The following is a 21,754-nucleotide window of genomic DNA, read 5'->3' as shown; positions in this document are numbered from 1 at the left end:
GGATGCAGGATGGGATGCAGGTTCTGGGAGGGAGTTTGGGTGCAGGAGGGGGCTCAAGGCTAAGGCATGGGGTTGGGGAGGGGGTGCAGTCTCCGGGCGGCACTTACTTCGGGCGGCTTCCGGAAGCTGCAACATGTCCCTCTGGCTCCTAAGCAGAGGCACGGCCCCCATCCACAGGCACCACCCCCACAGCTCCATTGGCCATGGTTCAAATGGGAAATGGCTGTGATAAGCCAGCACATCCCTCAGCCCGTGCCACTTCCTGCAGCCCCCATTGGCCTGGAATGGCAAACCGCGGCCAGTGGGAGCTGCGATCGGCCGAACCTGCGGACGCTGTAGGTAAACAAACTGTCCCGGCCCACCAGCAGATTTCCCTGATGGGCCGCGTGCCAAAGGTTGCCAATCCCTGGGTTAGAGACTCATTGTACCCTTTTCCCCTGCTGCACTGGGTTTGTCACTGCAGACACACGTGTGCATATTACACCCTCCTGCTGATGTCCATCCCATCTCCATTCCTGTGAGCAAGCAAAAGGCTCAAATCTGACAAGATCTTTTTTCATCTAAGCCCCCAGGATTAGAGCCAGCAGGAACTGAAACTGACAAGAATGGAGCCAGAAGCTGGCACAAATTGGACACATGTTGGGGTGATCACAACAAACACAACATCCAGGGTTATTTGTCAGTGAATTGGCATAACTCTGGAGCTGATATTTAACATTTTTTCAGGCAATCCTAGTGCAAATTACGTAATTAAGGGGATGCCTTTTTAACTGTAATAATTTTCAAAGAAGTGGTGATTTGATGTATCCACCCCAAGTAATACAAAACCAAATGGGCCTATGTCTGCTGTTGCTTGGAAATTTGCAGGCAAAGAGAGAGCAAGACCAGGCCTTAAAGCAGGGGTCGGCAACCTTTCAGAAGTGGTGTGCCGAATCTTCATTTATTCACTCTGATTTAAGGTTTCCCGTGCCAGTAATACATTTTAACGTTTTTAGAAGGTCTCTTTCTATAAATCTATAATATATAACTAAACTATTGTTGTATGTAAAGTAAATAAGGTTTTTACAATGTTTAAGAAACTTCATTTAAATTAAATTAAAATGCAGAACCGCCCAGACTGGTGACCAGGACCCGGGCAATGTGAGTGCCACTGGAAATCAGCTCGTGTGCTGCCTTTGGCACACGATCGATAGGTTGCCTACCCCTGCCTTCAAGTAACTCATCACAGCCATTTCCCTATATTCACACTAAGGAACTTAGTCTCAGTCTAAAGTCTCAGGGATTTTCTCCCACAGATGAACATGACTTTGAGGATTTTCTGCTTGACTTTGAAGAAGATTTGAAAGCTCATCATTCGGTGCAATGCACACCCTCTCCAGGTATGAAACTGCCAGGCAAATAGGAGACCTGACAAAGTTTCCCTTGAGGTCTGAAACAAAGAACTGCTAAACTGTCCCTAGAATTAACTTCAGATCCATTTCAATGAAATTGCACCATATTTTGCAATAATTTTGGTGGGACAGAATTGCATTAGCCTACAATATAAGATTGAAGCCCGTGAAACTGTTTAACTACAATAACAGTGTATCTCTATTATACATTGGCTCCTGTGACTGCTAAACCAAGAGTTTCTCTCTGTTTCCTCAGATAAGTTTTATCCCTCCCTTTGGTATAACAGATCTGTGATCTCAAGTCATTGGTCTCTGTGTCCATCAAGAAAAAGATGATGATAGACCAGGTTCTGTGCTTAGGCACTCTAGTGTAAATCTTGAATAATTCCATTGAAGCCAGTTGAGTTACTCCAGTTTTAAACTACTGTAATAGTGCAGTTTGGTCTAATGTCTGCGTCAGAGGCAAATATCACTTATATTGCCCTGAATAGACATTCTCTACCAAATGATTCCTCAATATTAGCATTGCCTCTCTAGAACAGTGTTTCCCAACCTGAGGTGTTGTAGACAGGAGAAGTGGAGACAGAAAAACACTGTATGATGACACTTCCATTAAATGCTTCCTTTGCTACATGGAAAGCAGCAGGTATCTCCTGGAAAGTCTCTCCCTGCTCCAGTGCCAGCACCCAACGTATCTGGCCATGGACACAGTTTACCTCTACATAGTGGGAGGCCCAGGTAGCACCCCAGGCTTATCTTCTCTCAGAGCCTAGCTACTCTCAGAACACCCAGCTCATAGGAAGAGCACATGTAGCCTAAACCCACAGATCCCTAGTGAACACCACAGCTCCCACCCCAGACAGCAGGAAGCCTCCTCCTCACATGAGGAAATGAAGTGGGGGGGAAATAAAAGCAAAAAGAACTGAAAAGAAAAAAAATACACCAAGAAAACAGACAGGGGAGGGGGAGAGAGAGAGAATGGACATTAAAAAGGGACGGAGTGTTCTGCGTCATGATGGACATTGGAGACAGGAAATGCCATCCTCCAGTCTTTTTGGGAAGCAGGGGCGGCTCTAGCTTTTTTTGCCGCCCCAAGCATGGCCGTCAGGCAGCCTTCGGTGGCTTGCCTGCGGGAGGTCCATGGTCCCACAGATTCAGCAGCTTTCCTTGAATCCGCGGGACCAGCAGACCTCCCGCAGGCATGCTGCCGAAAGCTGCCTAACTGCCGTCCTCACAGAGACCGGCAGGGTGCCCCCCGTGGCTTGCCACCCCAGGCACGTGCTTGGAGCGCTGGTGCCTGGAGCCGCCCCTGTTGGGAAGCACCAACAAAAGAAAGTTGGAAGCCACTGCATAGCAGTGGGTGCTGGAGAAGGTGAATGCTCCTTCTCCCTGTGGTGAGAAGAGACATGAAAATTAGGCAGGGTTTCAAATGTTGCAAAGTATTTGTTCACTCTCACATATTTCCTCTTCCCATTTCTCTTTCTTGTCCTTGCAGGCCCCTTCAAACCATGTGACCATCTGTTTGGTAGTTGGCTAATCAGAATTGGAGTGTGGACCATAGTGGGTTTGGCATTTATTTGCAATGCACTGTTAACTGCAACAGTCTTCAGATCTCCATTGTATATTTCCTCTATAAAACTTCTAATTGGACTGATAGCCATTGTAAACATGCTAATGGGTCTGTCCAGTGGTGTATTGGCCAGCCTGGATGCATTAACCTTTGGCAGCTTTGCTCAATATGGTGCTTGGTGGGAAAGCGGAGTTGGTTGCCAAGTCACTGGCCTTCTGTCCATTTTTGCTTCAGAGACTTCCATTTTCCTCCTTACCCTGGCAGCACTCGAACGTGGGTTCTCTGTAAAGTATGCTACAAAGTTTAAAACAAAATCCTCTCTTGCTAGTGTGAAAATAGCCATTTTCTTTTGCTTTATGTTGGCCTTGATAATTGCAGTGTTACCACTTCTCAGTGAGAGCAAATATGGGGTGTCTCCGCTCTGTTTACCTTTGCCATTTGGGGAACTCAGCTCTATGGGCTTCATGGTAGCATTGGTCTTATTAAACTCTCTTTGCTTTCTGGTGATGACTGTTGCCTATACAAAACTGTACTGTAGTTTGGAGAAGAGCGAACTAGACAATATTTGGGACTGTTCTATGATCAAGCATATAGCATTGTTACTTTTTACTAATTGCATTCTCTATTGCCCTGTGGCCTTCTTATCTTTTTCCTCCTTACTAAACCTCACTTTTATTAGCCCAGAAGTGATTAAATCAATACTCCTAGTGATTGTCCCACTGCCCGCATGTCTAAACCCACTTCTTTATATCCTCTTCAATCCACATTTTAAGGAAGATCTGGGAAGTCTCAGAAAGCAAACTTTGTTATGGAGCAGATCAAAACATACAAGTCTGATCTCTGTTAATTCAGACGATGTAGAGAAACAGTCCTGTGACTCAACACAAGCCCTGGTAACCTTTGCAAGTGCCAGCATATCGTATGACGTGCCTACCAGCAACTCACTAATGCCATCACCTTATCAAACGACAGAAAGCTGTAATCTTTCATCAGTAGCATTTGTTCCATGTCACTAGTTTCAGGGGCAAAAACAAATGTATGTATGTTTACACATTTTTCAAGCCCAAATGTAAGAGTGGGTGTGTGTACATGTGCTGGAGAGTGGGGTCAAAGGTGCTCTTGATTACTGTTACACACATCTAAACAAACCAGCTAATAACAAAGAAAACACGCAGCAGGCTGAAGTCCCAACACATGAACCCTGTCAGCCTGTTTAGGAAATCTCAAAACCAATCTTGTTTGGGATGAAGAGGAAGCCTGAAAGCTGCTAGCATGTATACAGTTGGTTCGGTTGTTCTCTCAAAGAGATGCCAGTCAGAAAAGGCATCTGACAGTCAAGAGCAAAAATAGTATATTGAAGAGGTGAATTTTCTTGGAGGCATCGCCATTGTTTTAATTAATTGAGCTTGTTGAGGTACAGAATTTAAAATGTTAGGAGCAGGTTGCTCCCCAGATGGAGTTGGTCAAGTTCCCTCAGGGCTTTTTTAATGCTATGATTGTTTTTTAAAAGTGCCTGTCTATGGCTTTGATTCAGCAAGGTATTTAAGCATGTGCCTGACTTAAAGCACATGAGCAATCCCATTGAAGTCCAACAAAGTTTATGGAAGATAGATCTTGTCAAAGTCATTTGATACCATTTTTGATGCGTTTGCAAGTTTGGTTGATAAAGACAATAGTGTTGATGTAATATACTTACTCTTGTAAGGCATTTGACTTGGTACTACACAACATATTGATTATGAAACTAGAACCATAAAAATATCTGTGGCCAAAAGAGCTAATGCAATCCTTGGATGTATAAATAAGGGAGGATCAAGTAGGAGTAGAGACGTTAGCTTACCTCTGTATTTGGCACTGATGTGACCAATATTGGAATACTGTGTCCAGTTCAAAAAGGGTGTTGAAAATTTACCAAGGGTTGTGGTGGATTCTCCATCAATGGAAATCATTAAATGATAATTGGATGATTTGCTACAAGAGATGGTTGAGTTCAATTACAATTATTGGACTCGAAGCAGGAATTAATTCAGGAGGTTTTGTGGCATGTACTACAGAGGAGGTCAGACTAGATGACCACAATGGTCCCTTCTGGTCTTAAATTCTGCGAATCTATTAATCCCTTGCTGAATCCAGGCCTATGAAGTTGTGTATCTCAGAACCATCACAATTAGAGAGGAAAGCCCCCTGATATTTGCCCTCTCTACTTTAAAGAGTCCCAGGCAATGGGCTCCCATTGTTTCCGTCTGAGACTAGCACTTACCTTGACTTAACTATATTTGGGAGTTCTTTCAATCTCATTTTCTCATAGATGTCACTTTTCCTTTCATGAGCAGATCAAATAGGACATTGCTATGCATGGATCCAGATTTTGTTGGGTTTTTTTTCTAATATTCTCTGAGCAACAATGTTTAATAGTCCAGTACCTGCTTCTTAGTTTAAAGGCCACTCTGCTCTCCAGGTGGATAAAACTGCATTTCGACAAAATTACCTACCTTAGATGAGCCCAAATAATTAAGATGATCAATTACAGATGGTCTCTGATTTTCATGTTACATATGTACCTTCCTGGCACCCAAAGGATGGATTTTCATGATGAAAATCTGTTGTGAGCTGCGGACACACCTAGAAATGCCAGTGTGAATGGAGAAAAAATATTTTTTAGTTTTGAAGTTACAGATGGCATCGGTTGACTTTGGCTGACATGTGCATCCTGGAAAAAAAAATGAACAAATGCAGAAATTATGTCTGGTAACTATGCAGCCAGCTTTATCTTAATCCTCTATCTCTTGTGGCTTTTGAAGCAGCACAGTATACAGCTGGAGAATGATTCCTGAAACCACTTTGGATTAAACAGAGTATCAGTCAACCACTGCACAATACTTATTATCATGTTTATTTAGCTTTATTTTAACTGGGGTCCCTCTATGCTGCACTGTTTAATGTCAGTGAAATTTCTCCTTGGCTTGCTATATTTAAAAAGTTTGTAAAATGGTTTGAGAAGCAAAATAATGTTATAATTCAAAAGACTAGTTCAAGTTACTTTTATCAGAACTTTCATAGCTTGCAGAAAGTCTAAAACAAAAGGCTACTATGGGTCTTTTATTTTTATAAGCGATTTTTGAAATATTTTGATCAGATATTTTAACTTGTTAAAATTAATTTGCTTTTTAAAAAAAATTGTAAATATAGAACTGTATTTATTGCTACAATAAAATACAACCACACTAAAGGGCATGAAAATAAGCCATGTACAGCTTCATACTGATATTTTCTATATTGTCTGCTCATATATTTTACTAAATTCACCATCTGTATATATTATATGTAAATGTGTAGCGATTGTAAATAGATTATGTACTTTCTTTTCTATCGGTTGTTCCAAATATATGTAATTTGTAATAAAATTTGTGACTAAACCAAAGGGCATTTAATCAGGGTCTGCACTAGTTCACCAGAATAAGATCTCTGAGGTACAGCTACACTGCAGTAAAACTCCCGCAGCTAGCCTGTGTCAGTGTGTCTCAGGGTTATGGGGCTCGGGCTGTAGGGCTATAAAACTGCAGTGTACACGTACCCTGAAGTTCTAACCAGAGCTTAAATTATAGGTATTTCTATCTTGTTAGGGGTCCAGGAGAACATCACCAATCTAAAATAGTATTTTATTTCAACACAGACCGAGCCTCTTTACCTAATATTTGCCCTTATCTATCAGGCTGAAGCCAGAAACCTTTTACCCGGACTATCTTATATCTACATTCTCTCCTCTATGGGACAGCTCAAAGCTATTCTGTACTATGCACACACACCCCGCCCCTATTTCAATAACAAAACATAGGTTTGAGCAGCCCAGGTTACATTGCAGGTTAAAGCCCGGACGACTGAATAAGAGGGAGACCGTGGCAGGGACTAAGAGCCCAGTATAAAGAGCACGTCTGAATTCACTGTCAGGCTGATTGAGGAGGAGGAGGACCCCAGAAGATGTACCAGCACTGGGACACACGCTAGTGATTAGCAACAGTGTTGGGTGATTATTTATTATTATTATTGGCAAATAATTTAGCTGCCCAAAACTTCAAGTTTTGACGGAACTGAAAAATGAAAACATCAGCAATATCAAAAGGAAACATTTTGTTTTGACCCAGAGTTTTATTCTTATTTCAGGCATCTGTCAAAAGCCAAGGAGAATTCACAAAATGGCTGAGGGGAAAGGAGGTGGCAGAAACTTCCTTTACAACCTTTAGCCGAGTGGGTAGGGTGCTCACCTAGGATGTGGGAGCCCCAGGTTCAATTGCCCCCTCTGCCTGATCTGAGACTGGAATTTGAACAGGGGTCTCCTGCCTCTCAGTAGCATGCACTGAGCAATGGGATAGTCTGATAAGAAGGGGGGGCTCCCACAGTCTCTTCTATTGAAGCTGTTCCACTTTGTATAAACAAACAGTGAGGCAGGGAGTTGAACTTGTCACCCACATCCCAGGTGAGTGCCCTAACTACCAGACTGTAGAGTCTTCCTTTTTCTCCTCCCTGCCTCAATGACTGTTCATTCTCATGATAGTGGCAATTCATAGTCAATTTCAATTTATTCCAACAACAATTTTTTGGTTCACTGAAAATTCAGAAAAAAAAACTCCGAATGATTTTTTTTCAGACCTGCCAGCAGATATCAAAAAGTACATTAATTCACCAAGCTCTAACTAGGAACCACTTCACAAATAGTTGGGTACACTTGGCTTCTCAGGTGTATTGATGTTGGGCTGAATAAAAGTGGAATACAGGCAGCAAGAAGAGATATACAAGGAGAATGACAGAAGAGCGAAAAGAGGACAGACAAGAAGGAACAGAAGAAGCCAACATACCAGAAGAGAGAGAACACTGAGTAAGAGAATTAGGGAGCTTGAGAATATTCTGGCAGGCACTTGGCCCGTGTGCAAGGCAGCTACAAAGATCAGATTTTAGAATTGCAGGTGCTAGGCATAAATGATAGAAAAATGAAAAGTAACTCTAGTGTTGATAATGTCAGTGAGTTTGGCCAGGAAAGCTAACAGAGAAATGAAGCTTGAGGAGGATTTTGAAGGCAGAGAGTCAGGTTGTGTGGGGGACAGGATCAGGAAGGAGGGGGCACAAGAAAAAGGTAGAATTGTTTGTAGTAGCCAAAAACCCGAGGCATGACAAAGTGGATTGAGGTGGCAGAGCTAAGGGCATGAACCAAGGAGGAGGGGGCTTCGAGGGACAAGACATAGGTGGAAGCAGAGTTGTGCAGAGTATGAAGGTGAGGCTAGGGTGACCAGGTAGCAAGTGTAAAAAAAATCGGGACAGGGGATGTGGGGTAAAAGGCACCCATATAAGACAAAGCCCTGAATATCAGGATTATCCCTATAAAATTGGGACATCTGGTCACCCTAGGTGAGGCTGAGGAGTTTGAATTTGATGTAGGAGATTGGAAGGCAATATAGTGATTTAGAGAGGGGATGAAAATGGTCAGCTCAGCAAGTGAGGAAGAAAGTTTTAACAAAGGAAAGGGTATTATAGGGAGGAATTGCAGTTTTATCACATTATTAGTAATCATTTATACAGTGGTAGCCCCTACAGGCCTCCCCGACTTCAAGCCCCAATATGATTGTATTAAGTTTGAGTTGGTGGGTGGACACCCAGGCAGAGTTGAGAGAAAGTTGCAAATGTGTGACTGAACAAAGAGAGTGGGGTAGTCAGCACAGAGATGGAAAGGAAAGCCATCAGAGAGGATGTAGTCAGCCATGGAAAGGAGGAGAGGGACAAGGACTGAGCCTAAAGGACATTGATAGAGAGGACAAAAAAGGTGAGGAGAGGCTCCAAGAAAGATGTTGCATGAAAAGTACCGTGGGATTCAATATTGAAACCCAAACACAGGACTCACAAGTCAGTCATAGCTCTTACCTAGGCTGAGTCTGGCACATCAAGATGTGTTACAGCCCGCCCTGATCTCAAGCTCTGGTTACATTTTTGTTCCTACTGTCCTACTAGTACCTTTCCATCCTGAATTCTGCAACCAAGTAGCCTACATGTATTATCCTGTGAAACAGCCCTTAACCACATGCAAGTGCTAAATATTATAACCATCCACAATCCCTCTTTTGTTTTTGAACATTTGGCTTTACAATATTTGACATGTCAGAGAGTAGTTCAGTGATATTCTCTGTGTTGTCTGGAGTATTGGGACAACAATATCTGACAAAGGCGGTATGGCACATACATATAATCATCAGTTTAAGATTTTATATTGAAGGGTAGATGTTGCCAGAAATATATCAATAGTTGACAGTTATAAGAAATCAGATAGTCTTCAGATCAGGAAAGTGAAAAGGACACATGAAAAGTCAGAACAAAAAACCAAACGAAACAAGGCCTATAACAAACAAGTTCCTATTTCCAGCCTCATTCAGGTTGAATGATGGCCCAGATCCTCAGCTGATGTAAATGGACATAGCTCCATTAAATTCAATAAAGGTGCACTCATTTACTCCAGCTGAGGATCCGAGCCAACATCTCTCCTAACAGCAACAACCACCCTGAGTTCTTTCTGCGATACACATATATCATCTGCACAAAGGTTCAAGAAACAAATCCTCCATTCTCGAAGTACATCTCAAAAAACAAATAGCTAATTCAGCTCTAGTTCTATATTATCTAAACTAAGCTCAGGAATTTGATCCAAATCTCTAATAGTAATGACTGATGCAGTCTCAAGCTGCGTTAGATTAGCTCTCCTTTTAAAGAAGAAGGCCAATGTATCCATGCTAAAAAAATAAATAAAATCGAAGCATTCATGTACCCAACAGATGGAAGCATACATGGGAGAAAACATAGTATCAACATCAAGAACATCTTGTTCACATAACGAGAATCACAGTCTTCTGGTTCAGTGGCTCCAGAGATCGAGGAAACATGAGCACTTCTCCCCCATAAAACAATTTGTTGTGGCACTGTCAAAATAATCTAAGGATCCAATCTCGGTCACAGGAAAAAACAAACATTAAGAGTATTCCTCTTGAGAGCTGGCCTGAAGCCAGAATTTCTAAAAAATCTCAGTAACAGACTAAGAGTCCACTTAACAATCCCATATAATCATTTCACAGGTGGCAACATTTTCCACTTGTCAAGCAAAAAATATGCCTTCACTAACAAGGGATAAAATGTCCATCTGTGAATATTAAGACTTCCACTATGTAATTTGGATACATGTTCTGAGGAGCTTCTCCAACCAGTTTAGGAATTCTCAAGACTCTTATATAATTAGTACTTGAAGGCAGTTTCAAACTTCTCAGTTTTCCTCTGGAGTCAGAATTTATCTGTAATCATTGTTTTGACAGCTGCCCATATGGTTTTTAATTGGATCCTCTGCATCTCAGCAGCCTTCTCAAGACTGGCTATAGATTTTCCTGCAACAATCTGCAGTGTTTCCATTTAATTAAATGACCTTTTTCCCTAGAAATGAACCTCCCTCTACCTAACAGAGTTACACAGTGACTGGGGAGGTTTCACTAATAAAAGCAGAAGTTTCACTTACTTAAGCTGTAGCCTTGGTTAGTAATACAGTGTTCTCAGCTTTGATATGGGCTGCCTCCTGCCTTCCACCATCTTTGTAAAAGAAATGCACAACGTCTCATATGGGTGAGCAATCCTAGGGTAAGAATCAATCAGCTCAATGCAGAGCTCTGCTACCAAAGGGAGCTTTCACCACTCTTCTCCTGGCACTTAACCATCAGTCTGTAGGCAAACACATAAAGGGACAGAGGACAATCAAGAGCTCATGCCCCCTGCTGGAATGGTGAGAACATATCTGAGGGTATGTCTACACTGCAGCCAGGAGGTGTACTTTTGAGTTTGGGTAGCTATACACACAGGGACGGCTTTAGGACAATTCCACCCGATTCCCAGGAATTGGGCCCCGCGCCTAAGAGGGCCCTGCGCCGGGGCCCCATGCCTTAGGCACCTTTTTAATTTTTTTTCTTTACTCACCCGGTGGCGGTCCACTCTGGGGTCTTTGGCGGCATTTCAGCGGCTGGGGGGTCCGCTCTGGGGGTCTTCGGTGGCATTTCGGTGGCAGGGGGTCCTTCAGTGCCGTGGAAGACCCGGAGCAGATCTCCCGCCGTTGAAGTGCTGCCAAAGCCCCAGACCACCGCCGGGTATTCGAATTGGGCCCCTTAGTTAATAAAGCAGGCCCTGTATACACACACTAGCTTTGATCAAGATAGTGGACTAAAAATATCAGGAATGGTGGCACAGGCTAGCTACCTGAGTACAATCCCATCTAAGACACTAGGTATGTATTCAGTCAGCTAGCCTGTGCTGCTGCAAGTGCCATGCACCTACACTGCTTTTCTTAGGACACTAGCTCCATCAAAGCTAGTGCCTATAAGCTACCTAAGCTAGAAATTATCCCTCCAGCTGCAGTGTAGATGTACCCCTAAACCACAGCACCCCAACCCAAACAAAGGTGCTGGGGTGGATGTATACTTATTAAGTTATTTTACACTGCAAGATCACTATCAGTTGACTTCAAAATTTTGATATATTTGCCTGTAACTGGCCCTGAGGCCCTACTAAAGGCCTCAAGGTCCTACCACACCCTGTCCTAGGAAAGAGCAATAGAGGTGAATCCTCCAAGCTGCCTAGAGAGGCTACAGGGAAGCAGCCAATCAGTGACAAGCAGGTTCATATAAAAAGAGGCTGCTGGACAAAGCAGTTCACTTGTTGGCTGGAGCTGGAGAAGTAAGGATGGTGTTTCTGGCTGGCTGTGGGGCTGGACAGATTGGTACTGGCTGGAGTCAGGCCGTAAAGAAGGTACTGGGGATGTGGCCAAGGAAAAAACAGTAGCAGATAGTTAAAGAGAAGCAGCAAGGGGCTGCTACTTAAGGATTTCTCGTTTGGGACTTGAAATGGGGGGGACTTGGGTGTGCCCACTGTCAGTACAGTTGGAGTGGCTAAAACACTGAGCAAGAGAGTAGCCTGGAGGTGGGCTGACAACCTGGAAGATGGTCAGTAATTGTTGAACATAGTTGCAAATGGAAGGGGACTGACCTTTAAATAGTGTCCCCAGCTGGGGTACCAAGTGAAGTGTCTCTGGGGAGGAAACTCTGAGGGCACTGCTGTATATCAGAGCAGGGAACAATACTTGAGCAAGCCCAGGAGGGGTTAAGAGACACTTTGAAAGCTATCCCAGGAGGGGCAATAACCAGGATACTATGATAGGTCCTGTTGGATTGATTGAGAACCTGAGCCTAAGGACATTCTGTAGATGAAAGCACTGTCAACAAGGTACTGTGATAGGCCCCATTAGATCACTTACTCCAGCAGGGGGTCTGGTTTGTGTTTGTTTCACATACAGAGGGCTGAGTCACTGAAAAACCTGTCTGAGATGGTTAACTGTATGCAGCAATGCAGAGGGAGTGCAGGTGCAGAGACACACCCAGCTGGCAGGGGTGTCCATGTGAGGTGAGTGGGCCCTTTCACAGTGACAGGAAACTGTCCCATGCCTCAAATCTACAAAGGGTTACACCTGTGGAAGGAACTGATTACTCATGGGGCGGGGAGGTGTCACTAGGACCCTGCCCATATTAAGGGCGCATAACCCTTTGTAGGTTTGGGCCTCCAAACAGCAACATTTTGGGACTGATTGGATTTCAGGAGACTCCCAGATACTAATCAGAACTACCTATCCAGGCCCCAGACTCTTTATACTGACAGATTTCTCTCAATTAAATATTCTACAAAGAAACTGCCCACTGCAAACCACAAGGGTAGCAACAGCATTGTGGGGACAGCTGATCCGCTGTGACATCTTATGTCTGAACTTTTATAAACCAATATGTAATGTCATCATGGGGAAAGATGTGTGCAGAGTCAAAAAGGAAGGCAAGCCAAATCATTTCCCAAATGAGGGGAAAATCTGCTGAAGATTATGTGCTATACATCGTATTTCAGCTACAGCTGGTTGGGAAACTGAAAAGTTTAGCATTTCAGAGACAAGTGGTGTAAAAAGTCTGTTAAATTTTTCATATGATGTTTCCTCCCATTTTAATTTCAGCTTAAGTCTACATAAGAATGGCCGTACCAGGTCAGACCAAAGGTCCATCTAGCCCAGTATCCTGTCTACCAACAGTGGCAAATGCCAGGTGCCCCAGAGGGAGTGAACCTAACAGGCAGTGATCAAGTGATCTCTCTCCTGCCATCCATCTCCACCCTCTGACAAACAGAGGCTAGGGACACCATTCCTTACCCATCCTGGCTAATAGCCATTTATGGACTTAACCACCATGAGTTTATCCAGTTCCCTTTTAAACGCTGTTATAGTCCTAGCCTTCACAACCTCCTCAGGTAAGGAGTTCCACAAGTTGACTGTGCGCTGCATGAAGAACTACTTCCTTTTATTTGTTTTAAACCTGCTGCCTATTAATTTCATTTGGTGACCCCTAGTTCTTGTATTATAGGAAAAAGTAAATAACTTTTCCTTATCCACTTTCTCCACATCTCTCATGAATTTATATATCTCTATCACAGGGGTCCTTTTACCTTTTAGGACCAGTTTAGACCAGGACCCCCAGGCCCCCCCCCCGCGGACTCTGCCGCAGTCATGCCTCATGCAGCTGCGGAGGCAGCGACCAGCGCGCCAGTCCACCATGCGGCCCACAGTCATGTCACCGAGCTCCACACTTCAGCTCGGAGGCAGCGCTGCAGAGCAGCAGCTGAGCAGCGCGACCAGCCCGCAGCGACGACCGCCCGCAGAGGGAGGAGCGAGGGAGGCTCGCCTCGACCTCCTCCCGCAGGCACGCCTGCGGGAAGCTCCACGGGGTTCCCCCCCCAGTTTTAAAGGCAGCGGACGACCGCCCCGGGCGGGGACGGGGTTGGGACCCCTGCTCTATCATATCCCCCCTTAGTCTTCTCTTTTCCAAGCTGAAGAGTCTTAGCCTCTTTAATCTTTCCTCATATGGGACCCTCTCCAAACCGCTAATCATTTTAGTTACCCTTTTCTGAACCTTTTCTAGTGCCAGTATATCTTTTTTGAGATGAGGAGACCACATCTGTAAGCAGTATTTGAGATGTGGGTGTACCATGGATTTATATAAGGGCAATAAGATATTCAGTCTTATTCTCTATCCCCTTTTTAATTATTCTTAACATCCTGTTTGCTTTTTTTGACCGCCTCTGCACACTGCATGGATGTCTTCAGAGAACTATCCACAATGACTTCAAGATCTTTTTCCTGACTCGTTGTAGCTAAATTAGCCCCCATCATATTGTATGTATAGTTGGGGTTATTTTTTCCAATGTGCATTACTTTACATTTATCCACATTAAATTTCATTTGCCATTTTGTTGCCCAATCACTTAGTTTTGTGAGATCTTTTTGAAGTTCTTCACAATCTGCTTTGGTCTTAACAGTCTGTCTCTAAACTGTTGAAGGTGGAGAGGGTCAGGTACTCAGTGTGGAAATGATTATCCTGTTTATTATTTCTATTATCACAGCACCTAGGAGCCCTACTCATGGACTAAGGCCCCATTGAGCTTGGGGCTGGACAAACACAGAACAAAAAGATGGTCCCTGCCCGCCCCCCTACCCCCAAAGGACTTACACTCTAACAGATGAATACAGACAGGCCAATGGAGGAGTACAAGGAAACATTAATAATATTTATACTGTGATAGTACCTGGAGTCCTCAGACAGGTTATTGTCCCATTCTGCTAGGCACTATATACACAGTGACAGTCTCTGCCCCAAAATACAGATAAAGCCAACAGTTCAAATCAACCTGCCAACCTGAAGCATATTCTCACCAGCAACCGCACACCGCACCATAGTAACTCTAGCTCAGGAACCAACCCATGCAACAAACCTCGATGCCAACTCTGCCCACATATCTACACCAGCAACACCATCACAGGACCTAACCAGATCAGCCACACCATCACCGGTTCATTCACCTGCACGTCCACCAATGTAATATATGCCATCATATGCCAGCAATGCCCCTCTGCTATGTACATCGGCCAAACTGGACAGTCTCTAAGAAAAAGGATAAATGCTGACACAAATTTCATTTGGTGACATTAGGATTATGGCAATATACAAAAACCTGTAGGAGAACACTTCAACCTCCTGGCCACATCAATCATGATTTTAAGGTGGCCATCCTCCATCAAAAAAACTTTAGGACCAGACTCCAGAGAGAAACTGCTGAGCTCCAATTCATTTGCAAATTGAACACCATCAGTTTAGGACTAAACCCTAAAGACTGTGAATGGCTTGCCAATTTCAGAACCAGTTTCTAGTCCAATATCTTGGTTTTCACACCTCAGCTGCTGGAACAGGGCCCCATCCTCCCTGATTGATCTAACCTCGTTATCTCTAGCTTGCTTCTTGCTTGCTTATATATACACACCTGCCCCTGGAAATTTCCACTGCTTGCATCCGAAGAAGTGGGTATTCACCCACGAAAGCTCATGCTGCAAAACATCTGTTAGTCTATAAGGTGCCACAGGATTCTTTGCTGCTTCTACAGTTCAAATTAGCCCCCATCATGTTGTATCATGGAGCTCATGCTCCAAAACATCTGTTAGTCTATAAAGTGCCACAGGACTCTTTGCTGCTTAGTTCAAATCAGGGTAATTTTAAAAATCCGTGGCTCAAACTGTCATACTTTTTTTTTTTCTTCAAACTTTGCAGGAACATTCCCTAAAGCCTTGAGAGTAAATCTAGCAAGTTTGAGGCCTCACCTATTTTCCAGCTTAAAGCTGTAAGGAGGCAAAGAGAGCTCTGTTAATGGAGGTCAGTTACAACTTTAATATGGAGATGATGCTGCCACTGCTTATACATGCATTCATAGATTCAAAGGCCAGACAAGAACATTCTGATCTAGTCCAACCTCCTGTATAACATAAGCCATAGAACTTCCCCAAAATAGTTTACACACTGTAATAACTTTCTTGTTGGCCAAAACTTGGTTTAAAGGGTGCTGTTTCCCCTTTTGACCTCAGCAGTTAGCCAACATTCAGGTCTTGCGGGTTGTTTCCAATAGGGTGATAAATTGATAATGGAGTCAGGTATTTCTTTCTTTGTTCTAGTCCTGCTAATGTACAAAGTCCTATTCCCCTCAACACAAAAGGAATCAAACAAGAGACAGTTTCTTTGCTCACAGATTCAAGCCTCTTTTCAGCCAGCACTCTGCCTAAAAGCTCTCCCCCCACTCCACTCAGGATCACATTACAAGTGCTTCTCTGGCTGCCTCTGTTGCTTCCTTGCTGCCTTCTTTGTGAGATTCCATGGTTTTTGCCACTTCTCTCTCACATACATAGTTCCATCCAACAATACCCAGTCCTTGCCATTTGAACTCAGTCCCCAGTGAAATCCTTCTGCTCACATCACTCAAATTCCTGAGTAGACTTGCATGTGCCCTGTATTTTGCGTGGTGGCTTCTATTGTTTCAGCTATCTATTTCATAAAGGGGCTTAATTGTTTGGTTTTTACATTTATTCTGAATAAAGGGCAGCTATTACATCCGCCAGGGTTAACAGGATTTCACCAAATCCCCAGCGTAATAGTACAAATGATACCATTCATGATGGCTTAGCTATTAGTAGGGCCCTGCCGAATTCATGGCCCTGAAAAATGCATCATGGACCATGAAATCTAGTCTCCCCATGAAATCTGGTCTTTTGTGTACTTTACCCTATCCTTCAGAGCTGGGCAGCTGGAGCACAGTGGCTGCTTGCCAGGCATCCAGCTCTGAAGGCGGCGCCACCATGAGCAGCAATGCAGAAGTAAGGGTGACAATATTACTGCCACCATACCATGCCACCCTTACCTCTGCACTGCTGCTGGTGGGGGTGCAGCCTTCAGAGCTGGGTGCCTGGTCAGCAGCTGCAGCTCTCCGGCCGCCCAGCTCTGAAGGCAGCATAGAAGTAAGGGTGGCAATACTGTGACCCCCCACTACAATAGCTTTGTGACCCCCCTTTTTGGTTGAGACCCCCAGTTTGAGAAATGCTGAGTCTTAAGGACTTATTTTTAAAACAGCAAAATATAAAAATGTGTATTCATTGTTAAAACGCTATGGAATTTAAGATTTAAATATCTGAAACCATGAAATTCAAAAAATTGTAAATGTTATGATGGTGAAACTTACAAAAATGGACCATGAATTTGATAGGGCCCTAGCTATTAAGCTCTGCTCTTGCAGATCCCTGAGCCCAAACAGAGCACCACTGCAGCCAGTAGGGTTCCCTTATGCAAAGTCGATTGGAGTCTTAATCACCAAGCTTCCGTGTAATTTAATGCAGCTAATATAACGTAACCCTATACATGTAAGCTATTCCTTACAGAATTGTTCTCCTGTTTCTGAGGGTGAGGCTTTTTTTATTGTTTACACCACCAAGCTGAGAGTTTTAAGGATGGCTAGCCAACCAGTCAGCACACTGGGATTAAGGTCCCAGTGGTCCAACATTAATTTCACAAAGAATTTGAATCTCACAGGCTTCATCTGTATTGTTTGATGAGAAATTATCTATCTGCATGCCCTTTACTCTGTCAGAATGCCTGGCGCTGTGTCCTTTCCCCCCTCATGTTAATCAGTATGGCAGCAAGAACAGAAGGCTTTCAGAGGTACAGCAGAACCAGGGTCACTTCCTCTACCCAATGCACTTTATATTAAAGGTAGTGCCTACCAACAAACAAGGCAACATCCTTTAAGATAGTTTACCCAAAACAGGAAAAAAGCAGCTAAATCCATGTAACAATCAAAACCAGAAGTTTGCTTTCAGTTTTGAGTTGTCCGTGCTCTGAGATAAAGAGAGAGCTTAATACCATCATTGCGTTTTGCCTCAATATCTAGGAAGTCGGCAAAGGAAAATGAGAGCTGTATAAACAGGTGGGGCTCACTTCAGCCATATTCACTTCACTCAAGTCGTCTTTGCACTCGCTCTTCACATTCAATTTGTGCTTCAAATGAACATCTTTGGAGATAACACCACTAGCGACAATGCATCAGTGACTTCAGTGGATGCAGGGTTGCTCAGTACTATTGAAAATCATGCCACTTATTTAGGTGCTTAAATAGAGTTAATAGCATAACTTTAGACACCCAGCTTTGAAAATCTTGGCTCTGATGTATTAAGCTATTTTTCACTAGTACACCCTGGTTAATTTACCTTTATTTATATTGCCTTCAAAGGTATCGGGTATCTTCTTCTTTTGGCTGTCCCTCAATGGGAGGATGATGTCTGCCAAGGGGGGTTCTCATTGGTGGGTTTTTAAGTGGCTGAGGAGCCCAATTCTTGCCCTGCAGATTTTCCCACAGAAGTGACAGGTGTAATCTTGGAGGACACACAGCTGTTGGCTGGATTGTTGTGCCCTTTCTTTCCTCCTTTGTTGTTTCTCTGTCTCATGAGCACATCTTTTTTCCTCAAAGTGAGCTGTGGCTTGGTCTATGGTGTGGTGCCGCTGTGTTCTGTTCCACACCGAGTCCTCCCACTTTGTTGGGTTAATGCCTCACTTTTTAAGATGTACTTTCAGTATGTCTTTGAAGTGCTTCTGCTGCCTTCCACAATCCCTTTTTCCCTGACTTAGCTGAGAGAAGAGTACTTGCTTTGGGAGGCAAGTGTCAGGCATATGTACACAGCCCAGCAGAGTGGTGTTTCATGACCTGTGCGTCTATACTGCTGATGTTGGCTGCAGAGAGAAGGCTGATGTTAGTATGTTGGGTCTTCCCAGCTGATCCTGAGAATCCTCCTGGGGCAGTGCTGCTAGAACCACTCTAGCCTCTTGAGATGTCACCTGTAGGTTACCCAGTGCTCTCACCCATAGAGAAGGGTGGGGATGACAACTGCCTTGTAAGTCAAGATCTTAGTGCCTGTTCGCAGATCCCTATCATTGAAGACTCATTTCAGTAGTCTTCCAAAAGGTGTGCTGGCAGAGCAGATCCTGTATTCAATTTCTGTCAATGCTGGCTGTTGGGGAGAGGTGGCTGCCAAGGTGTGGAAAATGGTCCACATTTTCCAGGGGTTCTCCACCAATGGTGGTTTGTGGAGTACAAAGAGTAGATTGTGCACAATACTACATTGCAGCAAGAGTAAGGGCAGTGGATACTCTACTGTTATTTATTATTGCTCTTTTTTCCTTAATGTTGTAATTTAAATTTGATAGGAAGGAGGAGAATGGGAAATTTCTTAGCTCAAGTATCTAGCATATCCTTCCAACATAAAACAGAAGATGGGAAGTTATTCTGACACATAGGGTGAAGAATGAGAAGAGTCTACCAACATACGTATGGGAAACAAGCAAGAAGAACACAAGGTATTACTAACTGATGGAGGCTGTGATCTAATAGGCACAACTGAAACCTGCTGGGATGATTCTCATAATTGGAATGATAATATAGATAGGTGCAATGTATAAAATACAAACACAGAGGAAGTGATGTTACATGTCCATAAGTAATACGACAATAGGGAGTGTAAAAAGGAAATTCTTTGAATTAAGGATACAATTAATGGGAAACAATGGGGAAAAACTGTCAGTGTACATTTGTTACGGACTACCAGATGTGAAAGAGGCGTGAACAGAAAATATTCCTGAAGCAACTCTTGAGGCACTTGACTTGAAAAGGTAGGATACGTACTTTAATTCCCACTTAACTACCCAGATCTCTATTGGTTACAAAAGACAGTCAAACATGGATCAGATGAAAGTTACATGGGAGACAATTCAATGTTTCAGAGTAGAGTGTCCAATTGGGAGAAGCCATCCTGGATCTATTTCTTGCAATAGAGAGGAACTATGAGAAGGAGAAACTGCTAACAGAGATCAGGCGCTATGGATGTGAGTGATACTTCCAAAGGCATAAATGGCAGTTAGGCATCTAACTCCCATTGGAGGTCAGTACGAGTTAGGCACCCAATAGCCATTTGTGCCTTTGGAATTTGCCCCTGGGATCTTCAAAAGCACCTAAGTGATTTAAAAGAAAAGTCCCATAGGCTGGAAAAGTCCATGTGCTTAGGCTGAATTAATTTTCTGCTGGTTCCAAGTACCTGTAGATCTTTGGGGGCAGGGGGGAGATGGAATAGTGCATTTTCCCTCTGCCCCACTCTTCCACTGGCCCATTTCCTGCACAGTTTTGAATCCTCAGCTCCTAAGAGGGCTTTCCATAGGGATCAAGCATAGGAGATGGTACTGCAGAGAAGGGTGACCTCCCTCTGCGAGCAAAGAATGAGATCAATTCCCGGAAGCTTCCCTCCTTACATAGATCTCAGGAAGAGGTTTGAAAGGCAAATTCATAGACAAGGAAACAAACATGATCCCAGAAATTATTTTACTGGCATAGAGATGAGGCTTATGGAAACATAATCTAACACATAATAGAGATATGGGGAGAAATCACTCCACATCTACGAGGATAACAGCCATTAACAGTAATCATCATTAGCTTATAAAGGACAAGTTATACTAGAGAAATTTGCTTGTTTTTTTGATAGAATTACAAAGTAGTGGATGGGCGGAATGTGGTAGCTATATTATTGGGCAGTTAGCAAATCATTTGATGGAATATCTTACAAAATCAGACTTTCAGAATTTAATCAAATTGGATAACAACCATCACATAGATCGAAAACTGGCTGAAGGACCATAAAAAGGGCCCCTGAACAGCATCTTATCCAATGCATAGATTCCAAGGCTAGAAGGGACCATTGTGATTATCTAGTCTGATTATCGGACTTCCCCTATATTTCTACAGCACATTTTTTAGAAAAACATCCAATCTGGATTTAAAACTTGCCAGCACTGTAGAATTCACCATCCCCCTTTGTAAATTGTTCCAATGGTCAGGGCCGGCTCTACTGTTTTTGCTGCCCCAAGCAGCATGCCGAATTGCTGCCGCAGATGGTGGGGGCAGTCCATGCGCCGTTAGGGCGGCACGCGAGTTTCCGCAGTGGCGGCAATTCGGCAGCAGCTTCTGTCTTCAGCCAGAAGACAGAAGCTGCGCCACCGGGGATAGCTGAACATAGAAACTGCAGCCGAATTGCCGCCGCCACGGAAACGCACGTGCCACCCTAATGGCACATGGACTGCCCCCGAAGTCTGTGGCAGCAATTCGGCGCGCTGCTTGGGGGCAAAAACATACGGACTGCCGCCCCTTGCAGATTGCTGCCCCAAGCACCTGCTTGGAATGCTGGTGCCTGGAGCCAGCCCTGCCAATGGTTAATTACTCTCACTGTTAAGAATGTACACCTTGTTTCTAGTCTGAATTTATTTAGCTTCATCTTCCAGCCATTGGACCATGTTGTTCTTGTCTCTGCTAGATTAAAGAGCCCGTTATCAAATGTGTTTCCCATGTAGGTACTTACAGAATGTGACCAAGTCACTCCTTAACCTTCTCTTTGTTAAACTAAACAGATGGAGCTCCCGGAGCCTACCACTGGAAGACAGGTTTTCTAATCCAATAATCATTCTCGTGGCTCTTCTCTGAACCCTCTCCGATCTACCAACATCCTTGAATTATGATCACCGGAACTGTATTTAGCACAGGGCTGGAAGATACAGAGATAAAATAATTTCTCTATTGCTACTTGAGAATACCCTGTTTACAAATCCGAGGATCCCATTAGCTCTTTTTGTCACTGGGAGCGCATGTTCTGACGATATCCACCACGACCCTCAATTCTTTTTTTCAGAGTCACTGCTTGCCAAGATAGAGTCCCCCACCCCGTAAGTATGGCCTGCATTCTTTGTTCTTAGATGTATACATTTACATTGAGCCATATTAAAATGCA

The 21,754-nt window shown here is 43.7% G+C and overlaps 1 protein-coding gene and 1 long non-coding RNA gene across 5 annotated transcripts in view; both read left to right on the top strand.

The window, feature by feature from the left end:
- LGR5 (leucine rich repeat containing G protein-coupled receptor 5) overlaps nt 1-4,012 on the top strand; it is a 122,577-nt gene extending 118,565 nt beyond the window's left edge. For all 4 annotated transcript variants that reach the window (XM_039500081.1, XM_039500073.1, XM_039500084.1 and 1 more), the window contains 2 exons: nt 1,296-1,379; nt 2,887-4,012. In XM_039500081.1, coding sequence (XP_039356015.1) covers nt 1,296-1,379; nt 2,887-3,977 — 1,175 coding nt within the window. In that variant the 3' untranslated portion in view covers nt 3,978-4,012. The remainder of the gene's footprint in view (nt 1-1,295; nt 1,380-2,886) is intronic.
- A 7,681-nt stretch (nt 4,013-11,693) lies between these two features.
- Nucleotides 11,694-21,500, top strand: LOC120399089. The gene is made up of 4 exons (XR_005594954.1): nt 11,694-11,778; nt 12,323-12,429; nt 19,131-19,280; nt 21,378-21,500. It is a non-coding gene; the product is annotated as an uncharacterized LOC120399089 (long non-coding RNA).
- The last annotated feature ends 254 nt before the right edge of the window (nt 21,501-21,754 follow it).

This window comes from Mauremys reevesii, linkage group 1 (assembly GCF_016161935.1).
Source record: "Mauremys reevesii isolate NIE-2019 linkage group 1, ASM1616193v1, whole genome shotgun sequence".
Classification (NCBI taxonomy): Eukaryota; Metazoa; Chordata; order Testudines; family Geoemydidae; genus Mauremys; species Mauremys reevesii.
This window is presented reverse-complemented; position numbering and strand designations above follow the sequence as displayed.